This window comes from Lacerta agilis, chromosome Z (genome assembly GCF_009819535.1).
Source record: "Lacerta agilis isolate rLacAgi1 chromosome Z, rLacAgi1.pri, whole genome shotgun sequence".
Lineage (NCBI taxonomy): Eukaryota > Metazoa > Chordata > Lepidosauria > Squamata > Lacertidae > Lacerta > Lacerta agilis.
Window position 1 is genome coordinate 11,840,040 of NC_046331.1, and position 26,145 is coordinate 11,866,184.

General features: G+C 46.3%; 1 protein-coding gene across 1 annotated transcript in view; it reads left to right on the plus strand.

The window, feature by feature from the left end:
* Nucleotides 1-501: 501 nt before the first annotated feature.
* Nucleotides 502-26,145, plus strand: part of LAMC3 (laminin subunit gamma 3) — a 58,626-nt gene continuing 32,982 nt past the window's right edge. Inside the window, exons 1-12 of the mRNA XM_033137405.1 lie at nucleotides 502-969; nucleotides 8,866-9,170; nucleotides 11,158-11,288; nucleotides 12,266-12,432; nucleotides 12,751-12,939; nucleotides 13,742-13,859; nucleotides 14,878-14,976; nucleotides 15,567-15,703; nucleotides 16,193-16,306; nucleotides 18,464-18,665; nucleotides 19,977-20,089; nucleotides 22,616-22,834. Coding sequence (XP_032993296.1) covers nucleotides 597-969; nucleotides 8,866-9,170; nucleotides 11,158-11,288; nucleotides 12,266-12,432; nucleotides 12,751-12,939; nucleotides 13,742-13,859; nucleotides 14,878-14,976; nucleotides 15,567-15,703; nucleotides 16,193-16,306; nucleotides 18,464-18,665; nucleotides 19,977-20,089; nucleotides 22,616-22,834 — 2,167 coding nt within the window. The 5' untranslated portion in view covers nucleotides 502-596. The remainder of the gene's footprint in view (nucleotides 970-8,865; nucleotides 9,171-11,157; nucleotides 11,289-12,265; nucleotides 12,433-12,750; nucleotides 12,940-13,741; nucleotides 13,860-14,877; nucleotides 14,977-15,566; nucleotides 15,704-16,192; nucleotides 16,307-18,463; nucleotides 18,666-19,976; nucleotides 20,090-22,615; nucleotides 22,835-26,145) is intronic.

Genomic DNA, 26,145 nt, shown 5'->3' on the forward strand with positions numbered 1-26,145 from the left:
GTCACATGACCTGGAAGCTGTCTGCAGACAAACGCTGGTTCCCTCGGCCTATAGAGCGAGATGAGTGCTGCAACCCCAGAGTCGTCTGCGACTGGACCATTAGGTCAGGGGTACCTTTACTTTTAATGACTCTCAGCACCTGTAGCAAACTACAGCTCTCAGAATTCTTTAGGGAAAGCCATGACTGTTTAAATTGCTATCATACACTTTAAATTTATGGTGTGAATGTGGCCTTGGAAAGTTGCTAGTTAAGATGTGCTGCCTCAATGAAGGGATTTATCTGAGCACAATAAAATACTTTGGTTCTTTATGGGCCTGTTCTCTAAGTGTCCTCCCTTCCAAACAAACAAACATCCAGTCCCCTTCTCTCTTTCTTTGATCCTGAGAATTTTGGGAGGCCATTTTCACCCAGCCCTACAAAATAACCTTTGGATGTGGAGTGTGACGTTTCCATCTCCGTCCACAAGATGGAACTGGGAGAGAGAAGATCTGTGGGATTCTCTCTGCTCAGTCAGAGAAGAAGGAGGGAATTGTGAGCGCCTCTTTAGAGCTTGGGATTGTGTAAAGACATTTCAGTGGCTTCTTTGAGACTGATCATGGCTGGGGTTATCTGGTGTCTGGCTTTGGTTTGGCTGGATCTGCATCTGACCATGGGGGCCATGGATTCATGTTATGATGCCCATGGACGGGCACAGCGCTGTATGCCCATCTTTGAGAATGCCGCATTTGGGAGGCGTGCGCAGGTGTCCAACACATGTGGCTCCCCACCAGAGGATTACTGTCTCCAGATGGGAACACGAGACTCCACCACACTCTGCCACCGCTGTGATGCCGGCAGCGATGAACTCCACCACAACGCCACCTACCTGACTGACTTCCATAGCCAGGAAGAGCCCACATGGTGGCAGAGCCAGTCCATGGCCTTCGAGGTTCAGCACCCCAACTCAGTCAATATCACCCTTCACCTGGGTAAGTTAGAGTGACCTTGTTTTTCTCCCTTCTCCCCTCTCCCCAGCAAGCTGCAGAAATTATTTTTTAAGATGCAGCAGCCGAACGGTACATTCAAAGCACATTTTCACCCCCCAAAAACACTGGGAACTGTTGTTTATCCTTCACAGAGCTAGAACTCCCAGCACCCTTAACTAACTACTGTTCCCAGGATTCTTGGGTGGGTGGGTGTACTTTAAATGATGTGTACACAGCCTTAATTCAGCATCACATGCAGGCACACTGGCAGGATGCAGTTCAGGGATGAGTGGGGTGATCTCTCCTACCTAGTTATCTGAAAAGGTGAAACCCTCCTCAACCACTTTACCTTGTTGTTTTTATCTTGGGGTCTCAGCATTTAACCTTTTATTTCTGTTAGGTTAGGGCAACGGAATTATTTAGAGAATCAACTTGCAACAAGCTTCTAAAGTTTCCATTTTAATTCAAATAAACTACCCCATATGTGCCCACTTGATAGCTGCAATCTGTGGAACTGGCACTTTTAGAATTGCCACAAAATGTTCATTCTGTGGCCGCAAGGAATGGGATCTTTTTAGGCCTCGTTTGCACTATACATTTCATTGAGTTTCACACCACTTCAAACAGAATCCTGGAAAATGTAAATTGTTAACAGAGCTGAGTGTTGTTAGGAAACCTCCCTATTCCCCTCCCAGAGCTACAATTTCCAGAGTGGTTTAACAGTCAAGCCCTCTTCCCACAGAACTCTGGGAATTGTAGCTCTGGGAGGGGAATAGGGAGGTCTCCTAACAACACTCAGTAACCTTAAGAAACTACAACTCCCGGATCATTTGGCTATTTAAAGCACTATGATACTCCTTGAAATCTGTAGTGCAAATGGGGCTCTAGTTTTTGGAACTCTCTGCCTATGGATGTCAGATAGGTATCCTTGAATGTTTTTAGCACCTGCTAAATGTCTTTTTCTTTAGGCCTACCCAGCCATGTAGTTTTATAACAAACGTTTGTTTTTAAATCTGCTGACTTTGCCTATATTTTGATCATTTCATTATGTCAATTTGAATAAATATTTTATATCATCTTATGTAAACCACATAGAAATAATGGGTGATAGTCAACTATTTTTTTCCTCAGGGTAGATCTGTTAAAATGTTCATTTCTATAGGTTTGCTCTGAGTAAAACGTCATCGAATGCCATCCATTTGTTTCTTATCAACAGGTTTATAAAACACATATCTATGTATAGTACTGTGATTAACAAAACAGGTATTTTATATTTCGGCTTCTACCTTCATCAGTTACTCTGCTAAAAAATGAAATTATGTTGTGTCCAAAGTGGCAGTTATGGAGCTTTGAGGTTGGAACATTCAGATTGGCTTTGTTTGCTGAAGCTAAACGATGTTGGTACTATTCTCCACATTGAGGCCTGCTAACATGTCCTGCAGTGTGTACATGCAGATAGACAGCTATAGATATAGGAAGTGCTTTTATGGCTGGGGGGGAAATGAGGCACTGGTACTCATATGTTGATAAAAGTGCCATGGATGCCAATGCAAGATTGCTGCCATGAGCAAGAGGCGAGGGCCCTCTGTGGTAAATATAATCACCCAAAAAGCATTGGATATAAACATACATGAATCCAATTTTAGTCTTATTCAGAGCAGACACAGAAGAATTAATGAGCATGACTAACTTAGGTTCGTTCATTTCGGCACGTTTACTATACGTAAAGCTGAGTTAGATACCATCCCTTGCTTTTAATATTTTGAACAGCACAGCTGGAAACACTGGTAGATTTTAGATACTGGCAAATATTTTATGTGTAGGTCCTGAACTGCCTAGATGAGAAGACCACCCTCTTAGCCTTGCCCTAATGCCATACAAGAATATAGAAGAAGGGTGGGGGGAGCCGACAGGAGGTGAGGTGTTGCAATTGGCTATGTGTTCTGGGAAGGAGAAGGAGAAGAAAAGGAGAACACCATGCAGGGGCAGGAGGGCATCAGCTATTAGGACTGGCTGGGGAGCAAGAATAAAGGGATGGGGCTTAGGATGGCTCTGTCTGCAGTGCTGGGCTGCTATGAAGAACAAATGGCTCTTGATAAGACAATGCTGTAAGATCTGCACCCCCTTAATCTAAACTGAGGTGTAAATATGTGTAATTAAACTGCCTCCGCTGCATCTTGCTTCTCAACAGGAACACAATGCCTGGAACCCCCTGAAATCTCGTGCACTGCTCAGAAGAGGTGGGTGGGTGGGTGTGCAATCTTTGTAACTATGCAGACATCTCCCCCCTCCCCCGCACAATAAACTTGCATGTGACCACATAAATGTCTAGCACCGGGAAATAAATAAATAGATTCAAACCAGGAAATGGTGGGAAAGAGCTGGTGAGTTCTCGTGGTTTGTGATGAGACCCTCCTCAGAGCCTGAAGAGGCATCAGTGGGGGGGGGAAGCCCCCATGAGACCAGAGGTATAGCTGGCTTTGCTTACACTGCTCAGACTCCCCGCCTAACAGCTGATGTGTGGAGTAGCGCAGTAAAAGCAGTCACTTTCCCATGTGTCCACCAGCCAGCCCCCGAGCTTCAACTCTAGACATTTTGGTCTGGATTGGAGAGAGAACGGGAGAAAGAGCTGGAGAACAGTAAACATCTAGAAGCTTTTTAGAGGGTGCCCCCCACTTTATATGTAACTATAGCAGGGGTAGGCAACCTAAGGTCTGCAGGTCGGATTGCCTTCTCAATCTGGCCTGCAGATGGTCTGGGAATCAGCGTGTTTTTACATGAGTAGAATGTGTGCGTTTATTTAAAATGCATCTCTGGGTTATTTGTGGGGCATAGGAATTCGTTCATTCCCCTCCCAAAATTATAGTCCAGCCCACCCCATGGTCTGAGGGATGGTGGACCGGCCCACAGCTGAAAAAGGTTGCTGACCCCTGAACTATAGCGATAGCAACACACATACCATCTTGGTGCCTTGCCAGCTTTGAGCTATTTCATTATATCCTTATATCCTGTTGCCCTCCCAAATCTTGGCTCCATTGCAATTATGGAATGATCTCTGATGACTGCTAAACAAATAAGCAGTAACTGCTGTAGCCTGAATCTCTGAGGACAAAAATTTATGTGTGTGTCTATTTAGCATAGTTATGGGTTTTTTTTTTGGGGGGGGGGCTGTACTGTTGCCCTTCCCAGATGGCAAAACTGGAGGGGGTGGGTGGAGGGTTGGAGGTTCAAGTGATGGCCATCAAGTCCCAAGAGAAGAGAGGCCCTTCAGGCCAAGAGAGTTTGGAACAGTCTGCTTCTGAGAGAGGTCACTCCTTTCCCAACCCCCTGTGAACGCGCCCACATCTGTTACAAATTGACAGGATGTTTGGACTGGCCATTCTACTTAGGATGAAAGGAACTGGCCTAGCTCCAGTCTCTGACACCTCTGTTAAACCAGACTTTCCCCTGCTTGACCCAGTAATGTGTGTCAAGGAAAAGACAATATGTGTTTTAGAGAAAGCTTCTCCAAAAGCCCTTGGAATGACATGGTATGGGAGGACAGGGACAGGATTGTGACTACTAGGAACCAGCTGGTGTCCACTGAAGCAGAACTTGGTTGTCATTTGTTTCTGTTACTCGTCCCTCACAGAAAACCTGTTCCCAGTGGCCACATTTACACCATACATTTAAAGCACTATGATACCACTTTAAACAGAAACGGCTTCCCCAAAAAGATTATGTGAGCTATAGTTTGTTAAAGGTGCTGGGAATCATAAGGTGACCCCTGTTCCCCTCACAGAGTTAGAATATCCAGAGTTCCCTGTGAAAAGGGATTGACTGTTAAGAATTGTAGCAGTAAATTGTTTGGGCTTGCCCTGAAGCCCAGGATGAGGAACCTGTGGCCCTCTGGGCATTCCTGGCATCCAACTCCCATGAGCTCCCAACAACATGGTCAATGGTGAGGGATGATAGGAGTTATCTGGAGGCCCACAGGTTCCCCATCCTTAGTGTAGCACTGTCGGCAATCTGTGAGAGATTGCAATTCCTGCAGGCTCTGTTGGAGATGGGAGAAGTACACATTGTCCTAGCTGAAGAACAACACATTTTCCGACAACCGGAGCAAATTGCAGTTGAGTCTAACAGTGGCAAAGTAAACACCATTGCTATTTTTAAACAGGATGTTGAAAACTCACCCACAAAGGAAAGCCGACACCTCTATCCCCTGCTCACAGGCTTCTCAGAGTCATCTGTGTGCCACTGATACAACAAGGATGCTGAATTAGATGGCATGATCCAGACCAGCAAAAAATCCTTATGTTCTTTACATACATTAATATATTGTCATTAATAAACAGTAGTATTTAGATAATATTTGGAGTATTGAAGGGAAGATTCCAGGCCAGTGGAAAAATACAGGCTAAGCTCTTTTTCCAGGTCAGGGCCTTACCCAGGATAGAGGCTGTTGACAAGAGGTGTTGATGGCGCATCCCTGAGAACACCTTGGGTCTGTGCAAAACAGAGTTGCAATGGTTACTGGGGCGGAGAAAGGTTTCAGGATTGAAAACAGGAGAGGAGGCAGACTGCGCTGTGAGATGACAATGCTGTAAGATCTGCACCTCCTTCATCTAAACTCAGCTGTAAATATGTGTATTTATGTGGGGGTTACGTTCCGAACCTCCATGTGCATACGTGAAATCGCATAAAATTGGGAGCACCTGGAGAGTCCTCTTGGCTCCCAAGAAAACCCATCCCAGAGCCCGCAGAGGACAAGCCAGTGACTTGCAGTTGCTACTGCTCTACCCCCCACATCAGCTGTTAGGTAGGAGAACTCAGCAAAGCCCTGCTGTGGCACTGGCTCCTGAAGAGACCCTCCCCAGCACCCCAAGAGGATGTCCTCTTTGGGCTCTGGGGAGAGTCTCTTCATGAGCCAAGAGGACTCTCCAGGGTGCAATTGCAGGATTCACTTCCAGAATTCTGGCACCGCATATGTGCACAGTCACGTGCAAACAGTGCATGTGTAAATAGGGACTTGCCTGTAATTAAGCCATGTTTCTTAAAGGCACTACAGCCTCCACCACATCTTGATTCTCAACAGAAACACAACCCTAGATGAGTGCCTGAAACCCACTTTAATTGTGTGTACCTCACAGCAGCTATTGGGGTCTTCCCTTCAATGTTCCAAACATTATCTAAATACCACCGTTAATTAATTTCCACCATGGTACCCTAGATCTATTACAAAATTCATCTGTTAACCATGAGAACTAAGGATCAAACTTTGGAAGCAGTATGTGTGCTGAGGGGTGGGGACACAATATTAACAGCAGCCTTGTTGCTCAGAAATCCCAACAAACTCCTCCCAATCAGTTCTGTTTTGAAATCTGTGGTTAAAATCAGTGCAGTTTTGAGGACCACCTGCTTCTTTTTCTGCATGAGTCACTGTTCTTGTTGGGCTCAGAAAATTGACTCATGCAGAGACACAATTCCACTGCATGAGTGGATCAGGAATCCACCAAGCAGGTCTGATTGTGCATCTTGAATGAGGAGGTCACTAGTCCCAAGCATGGGCCAACTGAAAGAACAGTAAAAAAAACCATGTAGTAGGGCAGTGGGACCACCTCCTCAGTGACTTAATGCTTAGCACCAGTGCTTTTCTTCTAGAAAAAGAGGTACTTGTACTGCATACTCTTGAGTATCCCCAGAAAAAAACTCACTCCTTAGCACTCACAAGAGCCTTCAATTGCTCATTTTTTTATTATGACGCAGAAATGCCTGCAACAGACATCTCCCCCTCATCTGTTCCAGGGTTACTTGCCAATCCCCTACCCTGCCCAAGTGAAGGGCACAGAAAGTCTGTTGGTGAATACAAAATCTCATCTTTTACTTGCTAATCAATGGCAGATGCTGACGTCTACCCTTGCAGTAGCCGTTGGATAACTCAACACATGCCTGCAAGGCTCTTGCGTTGTCCCAGCTCCTTCACAGACATTTTTCATATGGGTGCAATTAAGTGTTTGTTTTCTCCACCTCTTAGTCCCAGAATAATTGCCTTTTCTCAACATTTTGGATTCATTAGGGTCTCAAATGAGGCTAGCTGATTGTGCTGTCTCTTTTCATCGCAAATAATTTTGCAGTGTGGAAGTGGCTCTTCACTGGTTGGATTCTTTCCCTTGTGGCTGACAAAGGATTCGGTTTAAAAAAATAATAATAATGCTGGATGAAGGAACTGAGAAATCCTGTTTCTGCTCACCACAAGGGAAAACAGACACTGTGTTACCTCCTTTCCAACCCAAAAAATGGCTAGCAGTGCACATGTTGATCTAATTCTTGAGGACTATTTTCGGCAGGCTGGCGTCACCGTGCAGCACCCTCAGGCTCTGACACAGTCCCTTGAAAGGTCACTGAAACTGAGGGAAAAATATCTGTCCCTGAAAGGAGAAGTGAAGTGGATAGGTAGCAGTGCAACATAGAGGTCCCCGCTGCTATAGATGATGGTTGAACCAACAGTGGGAATGAAAGGAATGACTGGTTGAGCTGCAACCTGGTGCAGGTGGCTTTGGCCCTTCACCTGCCACTACACACTTCCCACCAAATATTTTCCCACTGAAAGAATAAGGCCCCAATCTGCACTATACATATAGTATCACTTTAAACTGCCGTGGCTTCCTCCCACCCACCAAATATTCCTGGGAAATGTAGCTTGTTCTGTGTGGTGAGAGTTGTTAGAAGAACGCTACTCCACTCAAAGAGCTACAATTCCTAGAGTTCGCTGTGAAGAGGGATTGGGTTTTGATACCCAGAACATAAAGTCAATTCACATGAGGTGACAGTAAGACCTCTGAAGCCCAGCCAGCAGTACCCCACATTAACTGGAACAAGCACCCTACAACATGCCAAAGAATCCTCTTGGAAGTTCTGAGTTTCCTCAGCAGATGAACTGATGCGGGCAAGGGTGTAACTATTTTTTGTTCTTGTTTTTTTAAACCCACTTATTGCTATAACTGCCCTTACTGATTTAATCCGTTCCAGCTGCCTTTTCCATCTTTTGCTGGCACGGAACAGCCCTGATGCCACTGCGCCACGATGCTTTCTGTGGATGAAAGACCTTTGCTTGTTGATTTAGGGCAGAAGAAGGAGGAGAAGAAATAAACATTCACATTTAGATCCAAGAGATAGAGGAGAAAGTAGAGCTCTCTGTTTTTTATTCCAAGAACACTAGATGGTCCTGCCAAGACATAGGGGTGCAGGAGAAAATGGATTCAGTTCACAGTTAAAGGCGAACCGGCCATAATTTGTACTTCCCCAAACAATACACAAACCGTAATTTAGCCATCCTTCAAAATGCTCAAAAACTTGCATTGCAGTTCTCAAAACAGGTTATGGATACAAAAAACATAAATGAGGGTCATGTGTGCAGGAAAACGCACAGATTTGTAAAAATATATTTTTAAAATGCATTATCTTAAGGGAAATTTATTGCAAAAGTGTGTACATTAGGCAAAATTGTATAAAGACAAATGTCTATTAGGAAATTTTCTCACTAAGATGCTGGTGAATTTTCATGGGGACTTGTTAAAAAAAAGATATTCACAAAGTGATGTGGAAATGTGGAGAAATGAGTTTAGGACTGGAAAAACAAGAAACTGAAATTGACAGATTCCCCTATCCCGAGGAAAGGAATGAGCAGAATGTTTATAAGCAAAGTAATATTTTTTTAGAAGAGACACTAGGGCACATCAATAAAGATTGTAGCATGGAGTGTTCCCTGTTCAGGGACAGGGTGACTGGCCAAATGACAACTCTCCCCTAGGGATGAGAATTTATCACTTTAACAAAAAACAGCCCATCCAAAGATAACAGTGATCAAAGTGGAGCACTTAACAATACTTGACCATTCTTTATTTTCTCCCCTTTTAGGAAAATCTTATGAAATCACCTACGTGAGGTTGAAATTTCACACCAGCCGCCCAGAAAGCTTTGCCATCTATAAGCGGAGCCATTCTAACAGCCCCTGGGTCCCTTATCAGTACTACAGCGCCTCGTGTGAGAAGACATATAGGAAGCCGGAAGGGCAGTTCTTGCGACCTGGCCAAGATGAGCGGGTGGCACTCTGTACAGACGAGTTCAGCGACATTTCCCCACTGAGTGGGGGAAATGTGGCTTTCTCTACCCTTGAAGGCCGGCCTAGTGCCTACAGCTTTGACCAGAGTCCCATTCTCCAGGTATAAATCTCTGGGCGGGTGGTCACTTAACACAGGGACAACGGCCTGGTAGTATATAATCAGGAAAGCACTGCAGAACAAATTAAAGTAGAATAAATCCACCAGAAAGGCACTATGATTTTATGAAGAACATGTTGCAGAATTTGCACTGCGATAAAAGACCAGCCTGGAGGGGCCTGGCATCTGGAAGGCCGCAGGATCCCCAATCTTGGAACTGTGTTTCAGTTTAACCTCACCCACCCATGCAGGCAGGGTGAGGCAAAACAGGAAGGTGCCGACCTACCAGTGCAGCCCTCCCTTACCTTGTTCAAGCAGCCATGTCCACAATGTGATGGTGGTTTCCAGCAAGATTTTGCGGCATGCAGGAGATATTGCGCTATTTCGGTGAGATCTTGAGAGACTTTGGCAGAACCTGCCACTGCCACTTTCTGCCACTGCCACTTTCTGCCACTGCCACTGTGGGGGCTGTCTCTTTAGGTTCTGACTGCCTGAATAGGCTGCCTCAGTCTGCCCCATAGGTGGACTGGCCCTGCACCTAGGAAGTCCATTTTTCAGTTGGCTGCAGCAGTTGTTTTCAGTCAGTGTGCCATGGCAACCTGGGTGCCTTGAACAATGCTTGGTTGCTGTGAGCAACACTGGCCTCTGTCCCTCCCCCCCCATGCCCTCTCGCATCTCTGTCTCCCAAAGATTCCACAGCTGTTTGTTTCAGCATCCCTAGCTACACACTCCCCTGACAAATGGTACCTCTGGGGCTGGCCAGTGGGTACTGGTTGCCAGGAGCTAAGATGACCTTGGAGTAAGCAAGCAAGTGGGTGACGGAGCCCAGCCTGCCAATCCGCCAGCGTTTACTGTTGGGAATGGACACACTAGGTCAGGCAGGCAGGCAAGCAGGCACCGTGCTGGCCCTTATTGTGCTTGTTGTGTGCAAGGCCTGTCTGGGAGCTGAGTGCCCAGTGCTGAAGGGGAGCCTTTCTGTCATGCAGCCCTGGCAGTGCCTGCTGTTGCCATTGCTGTCTCCCAAGGTGCTGGCCTCACATTCACCTTTGGCCAGTCTCTGTTGGGCCACTAAGGTTGGGGGCATCCTTGTCCCAGGCCCCTGTGGGGCAATGTGAGGAGGCACCTCTTCTGGTACAGGTGAGGCAGCTCAGAGAACAGGGGCAGCGGCTATCCAGAGGACTCCCAAGGAGAGGGGAGAGGAGAGGAGGCTGAAGGAACACTCTGCAAGGGAAAGTGTTCGAAAAGGGGTGAGGGGTTGCTGGCTCTGCAGGCAAGGGGTGACATAACTGGGCTCATGAGCCCCACAGGGGTGTCACAGAAAGAATGTAATTGGTCAAGGGTGCTGTGGACTCAAAAAGGTTGATACCCTCTATTGGGACTGGTAGGGTGGAAGGCAGGGAGACCAACAGTAGGTGGAGCCAGAGAGCCAATGGCAAGCAAAGCCAACCCATTCCTCCCCCCTGGTGAGTGCTGAGACTAAGCAGAGTGGAACAGAAATAATAATTAAAAAATGGTCTCTAGGGTGCTACTGGACAATTTTTTAATTTTTTAATTTATTTTGACTGCGTCAGACCAACACGGCCACCTACCTGAATCCAGAATGGAACTGACAGCCACTGACACCTTCTAAATGGTTTGTTCAAGAACATAGCCCAAGTAGGAATGTGGCCTTTGAACTCTAAAAAGCCTCTGCCCCTCAGCTCTTGATCAATCAGATGTCCTGTGCCCCTACTATTTGCTTACTTACTTACTTACTTACTATAGTTAATTAATTTCTTCATCAAAGGATCACAGGTAAGTGGTTTCCCCCAGGTGGTGCTCAAGGGTACACAGTACTGGCACTTCTTTTTGTTGTTGTTGTTGTTGTTGTTAAAAAGTGTGGCACTTACTGTAACAACTTCATGGTGAGTACTGACACCTATTTTTATAGAAAAAAGCATACATTTCGGTCCTAGAGGATTGTCAAAACTGTTTCTGTGTAACTCTGTAGGAGTGGGTGACCGGGACGGATTTGAAGATTTCTTTGGACCGGCTAAATACCTTTGGGGATGACATCTTCAAGGATCCCAAGGTGCTGCAGTCTTACTACTATGCCATCTCAGACTTCTCCGTAGGGGGCAGGTAAGATGAGATGGGTGGGCGGAAAGAAGAAAAGGACAATCATAAAGGGTAGTTTTTTATTGGGTAGGGGTGATTGCTCTCACCTGGGAAAAAGGAAAGTGTTGCCAACCTTAAATCATGACTTCCTGCTCTCTTACGAATCCCAACTTCTTAAGGCTCGTGTAAAATCCTAACCCAAGGACTGCTACCCTTTGGGGGGCATGAGGAGATACCACATCTGAAAATATAAGAAATAGTCCTGGATCCCGCCAAATGGCTATGCAACATTTTCCTGGAGATAACAGGAATTGAACCTGGTATCATCTGCATGCAAATCATGCTTTACTGCAGCTCGGACAGTATTTCAAATGAGGCTGGATAGGGGTTGCTGATTAAAGAAGCAAAACATGTGTCCTTTGGGTGGAGGGAGGGATAAATAGGGGTGGGGAAATCATGGTCCCAAATGTTTCCCCATTCTACCTCCCCCTTTCCTGGTTTTCTTTCTGCCCGTTTCCGCTGCAGTGTTAAGAAAACACACCAGAGAAAAAGGAGGATGGGAGGGTGAGGGTAGTTTTATGAAAGCACAGCAAGGACCACACTGGTTTTATCTCTCTTGAGTCCTGCTCCCAAGCAGCTGGGATTTGTTTTCTTCAGAAAAGGCCACCCTCAGAGACTGTGACCCCCCTCTCCAAGCACAGCGAGTCCTGGGATTAGGGGTCAGGGGTAAGCCCTGGATAAAAGAGGTGAAGGGCTCTATGGACTTGATTTGTGTTCCATCTCTCATACTTTGCTTAGGATATGTGTTCCTTTGAGGAGAACAGTGTATTTTCCTCATTTTCAACAAAGGCACATTCAGGACAGAGGAGGGGTCTGGAGCGCTGAGAATGTTGTTGGGTTTGTTTTTGTTTTAAGTAGCCTACCCTGCTTTGGAGAAGTTCCTAACTGAAGAGGTGAATAATACTGAAGGGGTCAGTTGTCCATGTTTGGGTCTCTCCTAGGTGCAAGTGTAATGGCCATGCTAGTGAATGCATCCCAAATGAAGAGGATCAGTTGGTTTGCCTCTGCCAGCACAACACCACTGGGGTAGACTGCGAGTTGTGCCAGCCGTTTTATCAGGACCGCCCGTGGGCACGGGGCACCGCTGAGGCTGCCAATGAGTGTCTCCGTAAGTGGCATGTGGTCATTTCTAGCATAAAGAATAGCCTCAGAGCAGAAGGACCACCTATATATACTTCAGGGGTGCCTTTCCCTCTCCCCGGGAAATTTATTTCAGTGGGTCAACTCTTGAGTATGACTCATGTTGGAGAGCACCTATTATTATTATTATTATTATTATTATTATTATTATTATTTTAAATCTACAGAGCAATCAGTATACCGTAAGCAAAAATAAAACAGAGAAGTCTCTGCCCCCAAGGCAATAAAAGTTAAGACAATAAGTTTTGGCAACACAATCTTGTGTGGTTTTTGTGTGTGTGCCCAGCATGCAACTGTAGCGGCCGATCAGACGAGTGTTTTTATGACTGGGAGTTATACCGACGCACTGGGCACGGTGGCCACTGCCGAAATTGCCAGGACAACACGGATGGCCCGCACTGTGAGCGCTGCCGCCAGAATTTCTACCGCTGGGATACCCAGGCGGCATGCCAGCCCTGCAGCTGCAACCCAGCAGGTAGGCAGATTGGGGAGGCAGTATGAAGGGTAGGGGGGCAGGAAGGGGGAAGTGACATAAAACTCCTAGCTTTCGTCTTTGACTGGTAGCACATATGTGTATATCTATAGGGGGGGAGAGTGTGTTTTTAATACAAGATTGTTCACAACGGAGACTCCACCCACACATTATTATGCCACTTTAAACAGCCATGGCTCCCCCCCCCAAAGGATCCTTTGTTCAAGGAGGTGAGAGTTGTTAAGAAACCCACCATTCCCTTCAGAGAGCTAAAATTCTCAGAGCGGTTTAGCAATCAACTGCTCTCCCCAGCTTCAGAAGGTTCCAGCTTCATTCCTGGCATCTCCAGGTGGGGCTGGGAATGCGCTTGGCTGAAACCCTGGAGAGCTACTGCCAGTCAATGTAGATCAGGGGTAGGCAACCTGAGGCCCGTGGGCCGGATGCAGCCCAATCGCCTTCTCAATCCGGCCCATGAGTAGAATGTGTCCTTTTATTTAAAATGCATCTCTGGGTTATTTGTGGGGCCTGCTTGGTGTTTTTACATGAATAGAATGTGTGCTTTTATTTAAAATAAATACCCATCTCTGGGTTATTTATGGAGCATAGGAATTTGTTCATTCCTCCCCCCCCCAAAAAAAATATACCACATGCCCACCGCATGCTCTGACGGACGGTGGACCGGCCCATGGCTGAAAGAGGTTGCTGATCCCTGATGTAGATAATCCTGCGCTAGATGGAGCCAGTGGTTTGACTCAGTATAAATCGCATTCCTTGGTTCCATTGTTGACACTTTATATCTTCCCAGGTTCCTTGAATCCCCAGTGTGACAGCTCAGGGGCCTGTGAATGCAAAGCAACAGTGACAGGCTGGAAATGTGAGCGTTGCCGAGATGGATTCCACTCCCTCAGTGAAGGCGGGTGCAGGTGAGAGTAGGAGGAATAGTATCCCTCTGGAACTTTGGCAGGGGCAGGACTAGCTCTACCTTTAGGCAAAGTGAGGTGTGGCCACTTCAGGTGCAGCTAGGAGCTGGGATTCCTCCTGGGCCCCAAGCCATTGTCACTCTTCAGCATACTCCTCTCCACCTGTTCCCATCCTCCTGAGCTGATGCTAGGAATGGTGAAGAAATTCAATTTTGTTTGCATTTCAGTGGGAAGGTGCACTTCTCAAATCAATGCACAAAGCGAAACATGGCTACTTTTCAAAATTAACACTTCTCAGAGTGTTTTGATTTGATTCTCCAACCAAAGTGCATGCATTAGGAAAATATGCACATAAAAATGCAAAATTCCATACAAAGTGTGCTACATTAGAGGAAATTGCTTGCAAAAGAAAAATGCATATGGTAATCTCTACACTGCATACAAAAGTGTGTTTATTAGGAGAAATCCACACAAGATGCTGACAAAATTTCTTAACTGTTTTTACATATACTATGGGCTGTGCCCTTGTTCACTCCTGTCGCCAGCCCTCCTGCCATTCCACCCACATTGACCGCCTAGAACAGCCCCTTCCCTCTCCATGCTATTATGAACCCTCTGATGGGGGTTGTGTAATGACAGCCTTACATTTTTATGTATATAGGAAGATAATATAAAACCTATAATTGCTGCAGAATTGTGGATAACTGAATTTAAGATTGGGGGAGGGAGAAACCAAAACTGACACATTTGTCCATCCTTAGTGGGCAGCAATGCTTGCTTGTTGCTGGGTTGGCTGCCTCGCCTAGTTCCCTTCTTTCAACACTTCTTAGATGCTGTCTGGGAAAGTCCCCTTACTGAGAGAGCAGGCAAAGAGGCAGCCAGGCCAGGCCACACACCCCAGCAGCCACGATGCATGTAGATACCTTGCTCTGGTCACACCGCACATGCTGGAACTGGCGCTGCTGTACTGCAGCCTTCGTTTGAGTGACACCACTAATGTGTCATTGGCCTCCTTTTTCAGACCTTGCGCTTGTGACGCAGCTGGCAGTGTAGGGACATGTGACCCTAACACAGGACACTGCAGGTGCAAAGAGAAGGTAGAAGGGTACCTGTGCAACAGGTGAGTAAACTTGATCTCCCACCTCTCTTCCTTTCCCTCTGCTGTTCCTACCCCTGTGCAAACATAAGACTGTAACCTCCTCATAGCAGGGATCTATCTTTTTTTATTGGTGAGAATAAAAGCACCTCCAAATATTGCTGAAATACAGCTCCCATCAGCCCCAGCAATCATGGCCAATGGCTAGGAATGAGAGGAGTTTTAGTTCTGTAACATCTGGTGGGCCAAAATTTCCCTGCACCTGTTTTTTTTTAAACAAAAACAAAAACAAAAACAAACAAACAGGCACTGTGTCATGAGCCTGAATCTGGGGAGCAGCCAAGACTCTCAAAGAACACAAGAAGAGGCTGTCTGGATCAGGCCAGTGCCCCATCTGGCTGGTATCCTGTTCTCACGGTAGCTAACCAGATATCCCAATGGGAAGCCCACAAGTACAACCTGAGCATCCTCCCCACCTGTGATTCCCAGCAACTGAGGTTCAAAGGCATACTGCCTCCAACAGTGGAGGCAGAATTTAGCCACTGTGGCTGGTAGCCTTATCTTCCATTGGTCTGTTCCATGAAGCTGACTGACATATGCTCTTTCTTGTCCAGGTGCCAACCTGGTAGCTTCAATCTACAGCTCCACAGCCCTACTGGCTGCACCAGCTGCTTCTGCTATGGCCATTCAACAGTGTGCACAGTGGCCCAGGGGTATGAGGTTCACGATATCATCTCTGACTTCAGCCAAGGTAGTTGGGGAACTTTTCTATATGGGTATATCTTCACACTACAAAGTTATATTGGGCTTATAGCACTTTCAACAGCTGGCAGTTTCCTCGATTTCGTTCTGGGAGTTGTAGTTTAGTGAAAGTGGTAGGATTTCTGTTGAAGTTCCCTAGGCTCCATTCAACCCAACTATATCCTAGGGCTCCCAGGAGAGACAGAAAAACAGTTGAAGCAGTATAAGTCCATAGAACTAAATTGGTAGGGCTGGGAATGAAATCCTGGAGAGCCGCTTCCCGACAGTGCAAACAATACTGAGCTAGATAGAATAAAGGGTCTTGCTCTGTTTAAGGCAGCTTCCTATGTTCCTATTGGAACGGCTGTAGCTCATCTGTCTTGCATGTAGAAGATCCTAGGTTCAACCTTGTAGGCAAAAGTGAGCTAAATTGCAAGGTCAGCCAGACTTGCTCTGTCACTCTTTCTCTCTCTTTGCTTGTGTATTTTTTTTTAACCAGGACTCGATGGCTGGAAAGCAGTAAATCCAAGTGGGCAGGAGGTCCCCCTCCACTGGGCTAGAGGAGAGATCTCCCTGGAACAAGAGGAGGAAGAGGCTGATTTTATAGCTCCAGGTATAGTATCTGCAAAGCAGAAAGTGATGAAAATTCCTTCTCCCAAGGCTGCTAGTTCCTTCCATTGCAGTTTATCATATTGACCCAAGGTCCAAATGACCCTCTGGAAGGGATTTGCCCTTGGGGCCAGTCAGGGCCATCTTAAGCCTATCCGGCGCCCTGGTTCAAAGATCCCTCTGGCGCCCCCCGCCGCCGCCTCTCCACCCGCCTCCCTCCCGCGCTGGCCACCCCTCGGGAGGGGGGGTGGGCGAGCGGGGGATGAGGGGCATGGCGTTGGAGCGGGCAGGCGGGCTGCAAGCCGGTCGCCCTTGCCTCCTGGAGCCCCAGCTGGAGTGCTGGAAGGGCGCGCAAAGCCCCACGCCGCTCCAGCGCTCCAGCTGGGGCTCTGGGAGGCCGGCTTGTAGCCCACCCGCCCGCCGGCACACGAGTGCCCGCCCGCCCAGGGGCTGGGGTGGGTTGGGGAGGGGGAGCCCGGTATGCCGGCGGGCTCGCCCCTGGGGGGCCTGGCGCCCTGGTGCACCGCGCCACAAGCCCCTATGGCTGAGACGGCCCTGGGGCCAGTCCCAAAAGCACGTAACAAGATGGTCACTCAATGCTCACTGTTCTGCAAGAGTAGCTTGTGGTGCCAGTATCCTTCCAGCTCGAGGTCATCACTTTGACTATGTCAGGGACCAGGAGTCAGATTCCTTATCAATGGGTGATGGAGGCAAGGGTGCGGAACCCAAAGTGTTCAATCCATGCTTTAATGGAAGCCTATCAAATTTACACTTCTTTCACAGAACAATACTATCAAGGCTATCCTTTGAAATTCACACTTTGCCAAATTTTCTGATGCAGGCTCTGCAGCCAAAAGACGTGTCTGTTACGGGGGAAAGTGTAGTTAAGAATGCATATTTTTCTGAAAAACAACATTGAAAAACGCATTGCCTTGTGGAAAATTACTTTGCAAATCATGTATTTATTGGGCAAAAATGTGTACAGGGTTGACAGATGCCGACAATTTTTTGCAGTGTTTTTAAATAATAATAATAATAATAATAATAATAATAATAATAATAATATCACACACAGCTGGTCGGAAAGTGGCAAACGGAACTTAAAATTGGAAAACTGAAAAACTGATAGAAACCGAAAGAGAGAGATTTGTTCATCCAGCCCGGCCAGTATGGTGTATTGGTTACAGCGTCTGCCTAGGATCTCTTTTTTTTTTAAATTAAAAAATTATAGAATTTTTCAATTTTAAGCACAAATCATTACATGGTTAAATTTCTCATACTCCCCCCTCTCCCACCGAGGAGAGCAAAATATCCAAACCCCCCTCTCACAGGAGCACACATTTAACCCATCATTTTGCATAAATCACTGCTTGGTCCTGACCCCCTTCCTGGGCCAGGTATTCCTACTCCTTTCAATTCATCTTTAAATTGACTTCCTCAAATCCCCCCCTGTTGACCTCAAAATAAAAACATATTTCCCAGTTTTCCAATCATCTTCTATTCTAGTTTACACTACCTTACTTTTCTCCTTGTCATTTTTAAAATAATACATCAAACTTAATTACTTATATTTTCTTCTCTACCTCGGCCTCAGTATACCTCTGAACTTTTCTAATTCCATAACCAATTTTAGCTATTCTAACAATATTTTAAAAAACTACCTCCCTTTTTCTACCCCCTTCCCTCCCTCCGGCTTCAAAAATTTTGGCTAATAATTTCTTTTAACATTTTCCGTTACCGCAGTGTCCATATCCATCAGTCAAAACCATATAAAAAAGAAATTCCGTAAAATATGTCCAATATTATTACCCTACTCCAACCCTTTCGAAGACCCCAACCCAACAGTCAGAACTTGCTGGCTTCTGTTCCTGTCTATCCTCTTGCATCACTGTAGCATTCTCGTGGTAAAATCAGCCTAGGATCTCTGAATCGAAGTTTCAAATTCCCTCTTGGCCATTAAGCTGTCAGGGAGATAGTCGCCAGTTGCTATCTCTCAGCCTAACCTACCTCACGGGGTTATTGTGGAAGATGAAATGGGAAGAGAGAAGAACCACGTACACCACCTTGAGCTGCTTGGAGGAAAAGATGGGATATAAATGCAATGCGATAAATAAACTATCTAACTTTTGCCTTTCCTCTGTATTTCCCTCTCAACCCTTAGAGAGGTTCCTAGGTGACCAGCACCTTAGTTACGGGCAGACCCTCTCCGTGCTCTTCCGCATAGAAAGCTCCACATCTGACTTCCATCCTTTCCCCATCGGGCTGGTTTTGGAGGGGGACGGCATCTCGGTGTCAGCCAGTTATGCTGATACAGAAGACAGCAGAAATGGCACACACTGTGAAGAGCACATGATAGTATTCAGGTATCTCTTTCTCTGCCATTCTTCCTCACCTGTTCCTATCACAAGCCAAGGTGTTTTGATCTAACAGCCTTTTAAAAACTCGCAAGGATGCAAACAGTAAACAATGGCATTGTAGTGATCAAATGAAAAGTAAAGAGAGGGTCAAGAGAGAATCAAAGTCGCTAAAGACACCCAATTAAAAAAGTTTTACTTTATTCATGTGAATATACATGTGTGATATTTGTTGTGATACGTAACTAGGGTAGCCAAGCTGGTTTCCTCCAGATTTTTATGAACTGCAGCTCCCATCACTCCCAGCCAGCATCACCCATGGTCAGGAATCATGGGAGTTGTAGTCCTAAACATATGGGAGGCACCACATTGCTCATGGTGGTGTTTTCTAGATTTTAAAATGTTATATTTTTATATACATATATTGTTCCATGCCACCCCAATCTCCGAGTGATGCAAGGGGTTCCAGGTGCTTACCCGAAATGTATTTCCTTTGTAAATTAGGCATAGCAGAGACTGCAGTGTCTTTATGATATATGGTTTATTTACACATATATACAACCTGAGCCTACAGTGGAGAGAAGAGGGTTCAGAGCATTCACATCACAAGATGATTCTTTGCTCCTCTCTTAGGAGCAGCAGGCTTAGGTCTACAAACAGAGGAACCAGCCATGGTGCCTGCTCCAGCCAGCCCACCAAGAGTTTTGGCAGGCCACCCTCTCCTCTGCTTTTCAGACCTCTTGCAAAGTGCTTACATCATCTAAGCTGAAATCCTAAACCTGAAATCCTGAACCTGTTCTGAGCTGCTAGCAACAGCTATATTTGCAGCAGAGGAGTGAAATGCTAACATGTTCTCCTCCTCCTCATTTTTATCATCACAACAACCCTGGCTGTGACTGGCAACAAGTTACCCTCCAGCTGAGGAGAGTGTTGGAGCCTGGTCTCTCAGGTTCTGATGTAGCACTCTTAACTAAATAGTAATATTAATAAGTTTTTGTTAGGTGCTCCTATAACCAGCTCATTTTTTGTTTGAGCTTTGAGGAGCATTTGAAGAAATAAATGCAACCAACACAGGGCAGTTCAGCGCACTTTATTGCTTTTCAGTTAACTCTAGCCGATTTTTAGTTGGCATCAGAGAGATTTGATTTGTGATCCATTAAAACTTTGGCCACTAAATGGTCAAGTGCTCAGGTCTGACAAGAGAGCAAACAGAAGTCAGATAAGTGTCATTTCACTTGGAGTGATCAGCCCACTGTTAAAGCTCTCAGCCTGCTTCCCCGTGAACCCTTTTGTGTGCTTCCAATCCTGTATTACTCAAAGGCTTCACGAGGCTGAGGAAGAAATGCAACCAGCTCTCTCAGCTTTCCAGTTCCAGCGCCTGCTCTCCAACCTGACAGTGCTTCAGATCCAGGCCAAAAGCAGTTATGGACCAGGTAAGTCATTTGAAAACCTGCTATGTGTAGTTGGTCCCTGGTGTAGGCTATCATGTAAAATGTGCAATTCCTCAAGACCTCTGGTTTTAAGTGAGCTTGAATTTGAATAAGAGCATAAGAAGAGCCTGGTTTGTTCCAGACCAGAGACCCATTTAGTCCAGTGTCCTTACAATTGCCAACCAGGCATCCATTATGGGAAGTCTGTGAAAGCAGAACCTTTTTCTCCCCTCTTGTGAAACTGGTATTCAGAGGCATAAAGGTAAAGGTAAAGGGACTCCTGACCACAGGGGTGTTCCTAGCCCCTTGGCTGCCCGGGGCGGGAAGCCAAGAGGCACCCCTGGGGGCGGGGGCATCGCGGCGCGTGCGTGCGTCATGACGTCATGACGCATGAACACGCTGTGACGCCCCACCCCCGGGGGATGCTGGGCGGGAGCTTCGGGACTATCTGCAGCTCGCAGAGGCTCCCGAAGTGGCGGCCCGGCATCCCCGGGGGCGGGGCATCGCGGCGTGTGCGTCATGACGCACGCACACGCGGCGACGCCCCGCCCTGGGGGATGCCGGGTGGGGGCTTTGGGAGCCTCTGCGGGCTGCAGAGAGTCCCGAAGCCGCTGCTGTAGCACAAAGGGGTGCCAGGCTGCGGCTTTGGGAGCCTCTGCAGCCCGCAGAGACTCCCGAAGCCACCGCCCGGGCCCCCTCGGGGGAGCGCAAGTGGGGCAAGGAGAGGGGCAGGTCAGCGAAGATTGGTGTCACCCCTCTTCGCTTGCCCACCTCTCTCCTTGCCCCGGCTCCGCAAGCCAGCCAGTGGCGCGAAAAGCCGCTGGAGGGTGGGGGCTATTTTCGGCGCTGCCGGGGCAGAGCCGCAGGGGCGGCCAGCGAGGGGGGTGTCACCCCGACTCACTGGCGGCCCCTGCAGCTCCACCCCGGCAGTGCCGAAAATAGCCTAAAAAGAATTTTTTTAAAAAAAAAGCCCAGTGGGCGGGGCCGCCCCCGATGTGTCACCCCCAGCAGGGGCGCTGCCCGGGGCCCCCCGCCCCCGGCGACGCCCCTGCCTGACCATTAGGTCCAGTCGTGTCTGACTCTCGGGTTACGGCGCTCATCTCGCATTACTGGCGTACAGCTTCCGGGTCATGTGGCCAGCCCAGCATGACAAAGCCGCTTCTGGTGAACCAGAGCAGTGCACGGAAACGCCGTTTACCTTCCCGCTAGAGCGGTACCTATTTATAATGGAGGTAGAACATAGCCACTGTGGCTAGTAGCCACTGATAGCCTTATCCTTCATGAGTTTGTCTAATCCTGTTTTAAAGTTATTCAACATATAGGTTGGTGGCTACCACTGCATCTTGGGTGCACAGAGAGGGGAAGGAAGAATAAGAGTATTAGAAGGCTAAGAACCTAAGAAAAGCCCTGCTGGATCAGACAAAAGGCAGACATACAAAAGGTCCATGTAGTCCAGCATCCTGTTCTCACACTTAGCCAACTAGATGCCCTATGGGAAGCCCAAAAGCATGACCTGAACGTAACAGTAACTCACCCCATTCATGTTTACTAGCAACTAGCATTCAGAGACAACCTTCAACACTGGAAGTAGAACATAGGGAAGCGGCTGTAGCTCACTGATAAATATCTGCTTTGCATGCAGAAGGTTGCAGGTTCAATCCCTGCAGGGGCGTAGCAAGGGGGCAGGGGGCGGGCCGCCCCGGGTTCCATAATGGAGGGGGTGACAAATTATCAAGGAACATTTTTTTTTTGGAATTTTGTTTTGCTTTTTGTTTTTTGAAAATGCCTGCTCCAAAGGTCTTATCTTACTATATTAGGGATTATATAGCTATATATGAAATTTCATGCATATCAGTTAATACCTTGACCCTCCTCCACCAAAATAGCTGTTCACTTGGCTGTATTCCTATGTCATGAAGGCTGAAATTTCAGTTCAGAGAACACTTACTGTTCCCAACCCTTACCCTGTGGAAAGCCATCTAATTAGACTTTAATTTGATTTTGAGATGTTTTTACAAGGTAATTTAATTATTGTTTGATTTTATACCAATGTTATGTATCTGATGTTAGCCACCCTGAGCCCGACTTTGGCCGGGGAGGGCGGGATACAAATAAAAGGGTTTTTTTATTATTACCTGTTATTATTCCTTTGTAAGAAAATATGAAATAACGTAAAACCATTTTTGTGGGGGGGGGATGATCACTGGGGTGGGTTTGACAATAAATTTTCCGCACCGGGTACCACCTGACCTTCCCATGCCTCGGGGGGGGGGACAAAAATTTTTTTGCCCCTGGGTACCAATTTACCTTGCTACGCCCCTGAATCCCTGGCATCTCCATGTAGGGCTAGGAGAGATCACTTGCCTGAACCCTGGAGACCTGCTGCCAGTCAGCATAATCAAGAATGGGCTAGATGGACAGAAGGATCTGACAGTGTAAAGGAGCTGCCTGTGTTGCTAGCGCAGCCACAATGCCTAGGTGTGCTACTGCATCTTTTCCTCCCTCTGGGTCTGCCTTCTTTCCCTACAGGTAGGATTTTCCTGAAGGAAGTCCAGCTTACGTCAGCTCACCCAGGCCTCTCTCAGCCAGCCCTGTGGGTCGAAGAATGTATATGCCCGCAAGGGTACGTTGGCCAGTTCTGTGAGTCCTGCGCTCCTGGCTTCAAGAGGGAGGTCCCATTCGGTGGCCCCTTGGTCAGTTGTGTTCTCTGCTCTTGCAACCAACATGGCAGCTGTGATCCTGACACAGGTCAGTCCTCTCTCTCTCTTTTTCTGTCTCTGCCATCCTGTCTGGTATAGTGGTTAGACAAGGACCTGGGAGACCAGGGTTCAAATCCCCTCTCAGCCATGAAGCTCGCTAGGTGTGATCTTGGGTTGGTCACAGTCTCTCAGCCTAAACTACATCACGAGGTTGTGGTGGGGATTAAATGAGAAATAGGGAGAACCATGTGCACCAACTCAAGCTCCTTGGAGAAAGAGGTGTGGTAGAAATGCAATAAATAAATAAGAATCAATAAATTCTCACATGCGTATTACTTACTTAGTTCAGTTTATGAATCGTTTCCTATAAAATATCTCAAAAGCAACTGAAGAGTAAATTAATTTTCATGATGACTTCTTTTTGTTGAAAACTGATGTGGAAATGTGGTGAGCTGAATTTAAGAATGGAAAAATTAGGAAACAAATTGCAGATTCACCTACCCCTAGTCCCCAAACTGCAGGAATATCATTTAAAAGTACATGGACTTCCAGGATTTCTCCAGTACAAAGTTAACATGGACAGTAACATTCAGACTGAAAGGAAAATATCACTGGACATGTCCACACAGTGACCAAGTTAACCCAATCCAGGTATGGCTGTTGTGCGTGATTCTACAGACCACACACACATGTGCTCAGAGGCTGCCAGCATCTGGCTTATGCTCTGTTACTGCAACATATGGGCTGCTTCATGGGACATGACTGAGATGCAGAAAGGCTTGTATTGCTCTATTTAAAAAAAAGGAAAATTATTAACAAGTTCCTTTGTTTTACCAAATGGAAACAGCGCACCGCTTTGCTGTCTTCTTCTCCCGCCCCCGCCTTTTTTTAAATTGAGGAATTCCCACTGCATCTGGTCTCCTCCTTTCTGGTTCCACGCAATCCTTGGATGCAATTCCAGGGCTTTGATCTTGCAGCTCTAATTTCCTTCAATCAAGCTGTGCGTCCATCAGATAGGCTCTTGCCAGTCATTTGATTTCTTCCAGCCCTGCCACATCCACCCTCTTCTTCCTTGCCCCCATTTGCCCAGCTCTGTTTGCAACTCCATTTCCAAGAGCAAACTCCAAGCCAGCCAACACAGCCTTGTTCCCATCTTGTGTTGCCTGCTATACTGGTTAGATGGAACTTTGCAGGAAATTGTGAACTGAGCATGTTCACTGGGTGTAGAACACAAGTGAATGGTGGGTGGTAGTGTAAATGAAAAGGATTATCTTGGTAGAGAACATAGGTGGCTGAACCCCTGAATACAAGCTCTTAGACATGTTGGGAAATCCTGCTGCAAAACAGGAGTGGAAATTGCCACAATGTGCTTGTTCATTAAAGTTCAGAAATTAAAACCAAGCAAGCAAATATGAGCACTGTTGTTTTCTTAATCCATAAATACTACAAAAATAATTATGTGATTGTATGCATTGCTTTTAACATTTCCTTCCACTGAAATCAAGTAAAATATTTATTGTTAAGGTCAGCAACCAGCATCATGGAAACAAAATAGAAATCACATAAGACACATTATCCAAATGTGTTATATTGTAAAGCAATTACATAACTAATCTTGTGTGTTTCAGTTGTTTGTAGTGGCTAGTGAGCTGAATGAAATAGGCTCTAGTGGAACTTGAACTGTGGGGAAATGGAAAGAGCACAGATTTCAGTAAATGGTGGGCGGGATGGAAACTGCTACCTCCTTACATCCCTAAGAGCACTTCATGCTGCAACATTTTCTTGCAGCTCCTGTTACTATAAATGATAGCTACTGCTGATCCAAAAACTTTACTGTTTTTGTGGCAGTTCCCCTGCAGTATTTGTTCCAACCGTCACTTGGAACCTTTTCTTATGGCTTACCAAATTTCAAAAATTAATAATGGCAATTATTCCTGTTAGCCGCATGCAAAAGTGTGTTGCTCTTTTCTTCTTCCAGTTCTGTTTTGATTTTGTATAGGAAACAGCTTCTCTGTCTACCTGGAGCAATCTCTAAGAAAGGGCATTTTGAATCTACAGACATGTTCCTTCATAATCAGAGGTTCTCTGGCTTTGCTCTATTTGAAGTTTAAGACCTTTGCAAGTCACCTGCATCCCATTTTGAAGCTTGCATTCATTTCTTTATGCTGTCTCCACTTTTTATGGGCTAAAACTGCTGATGGTTAACAGAAAACCAAGCAGCATGGAAATGTTGAGCCGGTGTGATTTATTGGTGGTTGGAACTATTTAAGCAGGCTTACTAGAAACAGGCATCCTTTCTCCAGTGCCAGGAAGCTGTTTTCTTGTGTAATGCCCATTCATGTCAATGGAGCTTATTCAACAGAAATACCTGGTGGTTTATGTGCAGATAAAACAGTGGTGGGAAATCTAGGACCTGTGACCCAAATGCAGCCCTCCAAACCTTTTTGTTTGGGCTAGGACTAGGTGATACCAGACCCTCCAAGTGTCCCTATTTTCCAGGGATGTCCCTGATTTTGAGAAGCCATCCTGGTTTCTGATTCAATCCCAGAATATCCCACTTTTCCTTAGGATGTCTCTATTTTCATTGGAGAAATGTTGGAGGTGATGGAGTTATCCGACCCCAGAGCCATTTGAAGGCAATCTTGTATAGGGAAGGTATTTTTTTTTGTTTAATGATTTATTATGTTTTTATATATGTTGGAAGCTGCCCAGAACGGCTGGGGCAACCCAGTAAGATGTGTGGGGTTTAAATAGTAAAATCAGCATTATGGAATGGGAAGTCCTTATTTTCATCGGAGAAATGTTGGAAGGTATGTGATACATTGTCCAAAACTGGTTTGACGTGGCATGAATTATGATGTGTGCATGTCCTAGGGTTGCCAAATCCAGACACAAAAGTTGTTGAACTTTTCTTAAGGAAATTCACCAAAATCTATACTTTCCGACATGGGTTACAGTACGTCAGGGTTTCAAAAAAAAATTGTCTGGACCCTGATTCAAACTGCAGTGTTCTGTTTGCTCTGCAGGGGGCAGAGAAGCACAAGAGCAGGTATCAAAGAAAGCAGCCTACCAAGGACATTTCCTTGGTAACTTAGACACCATGATCTTCTTGTTTAAAGTTCAGGCAGCAGGCTAGGAGGTAGTTGAAGGAGACATCATGATACTTGAACTTTGCTAGGACTGTCACAAGAGCAGGAAGCCCTCTCTGCCTCGCCTCCTGAAAGTCCCCCATGCTTTTGAGCCCTCAGCCAGGGCTAACTTGGCAGCCGCTAGTAATCTTGTAGAAAAATAAGATGGGGTTATTTAATTCTGAGTTTTAAAGATAAACCTTGCCCTGTTGTTTAAGCCCTTTCCTCCTCT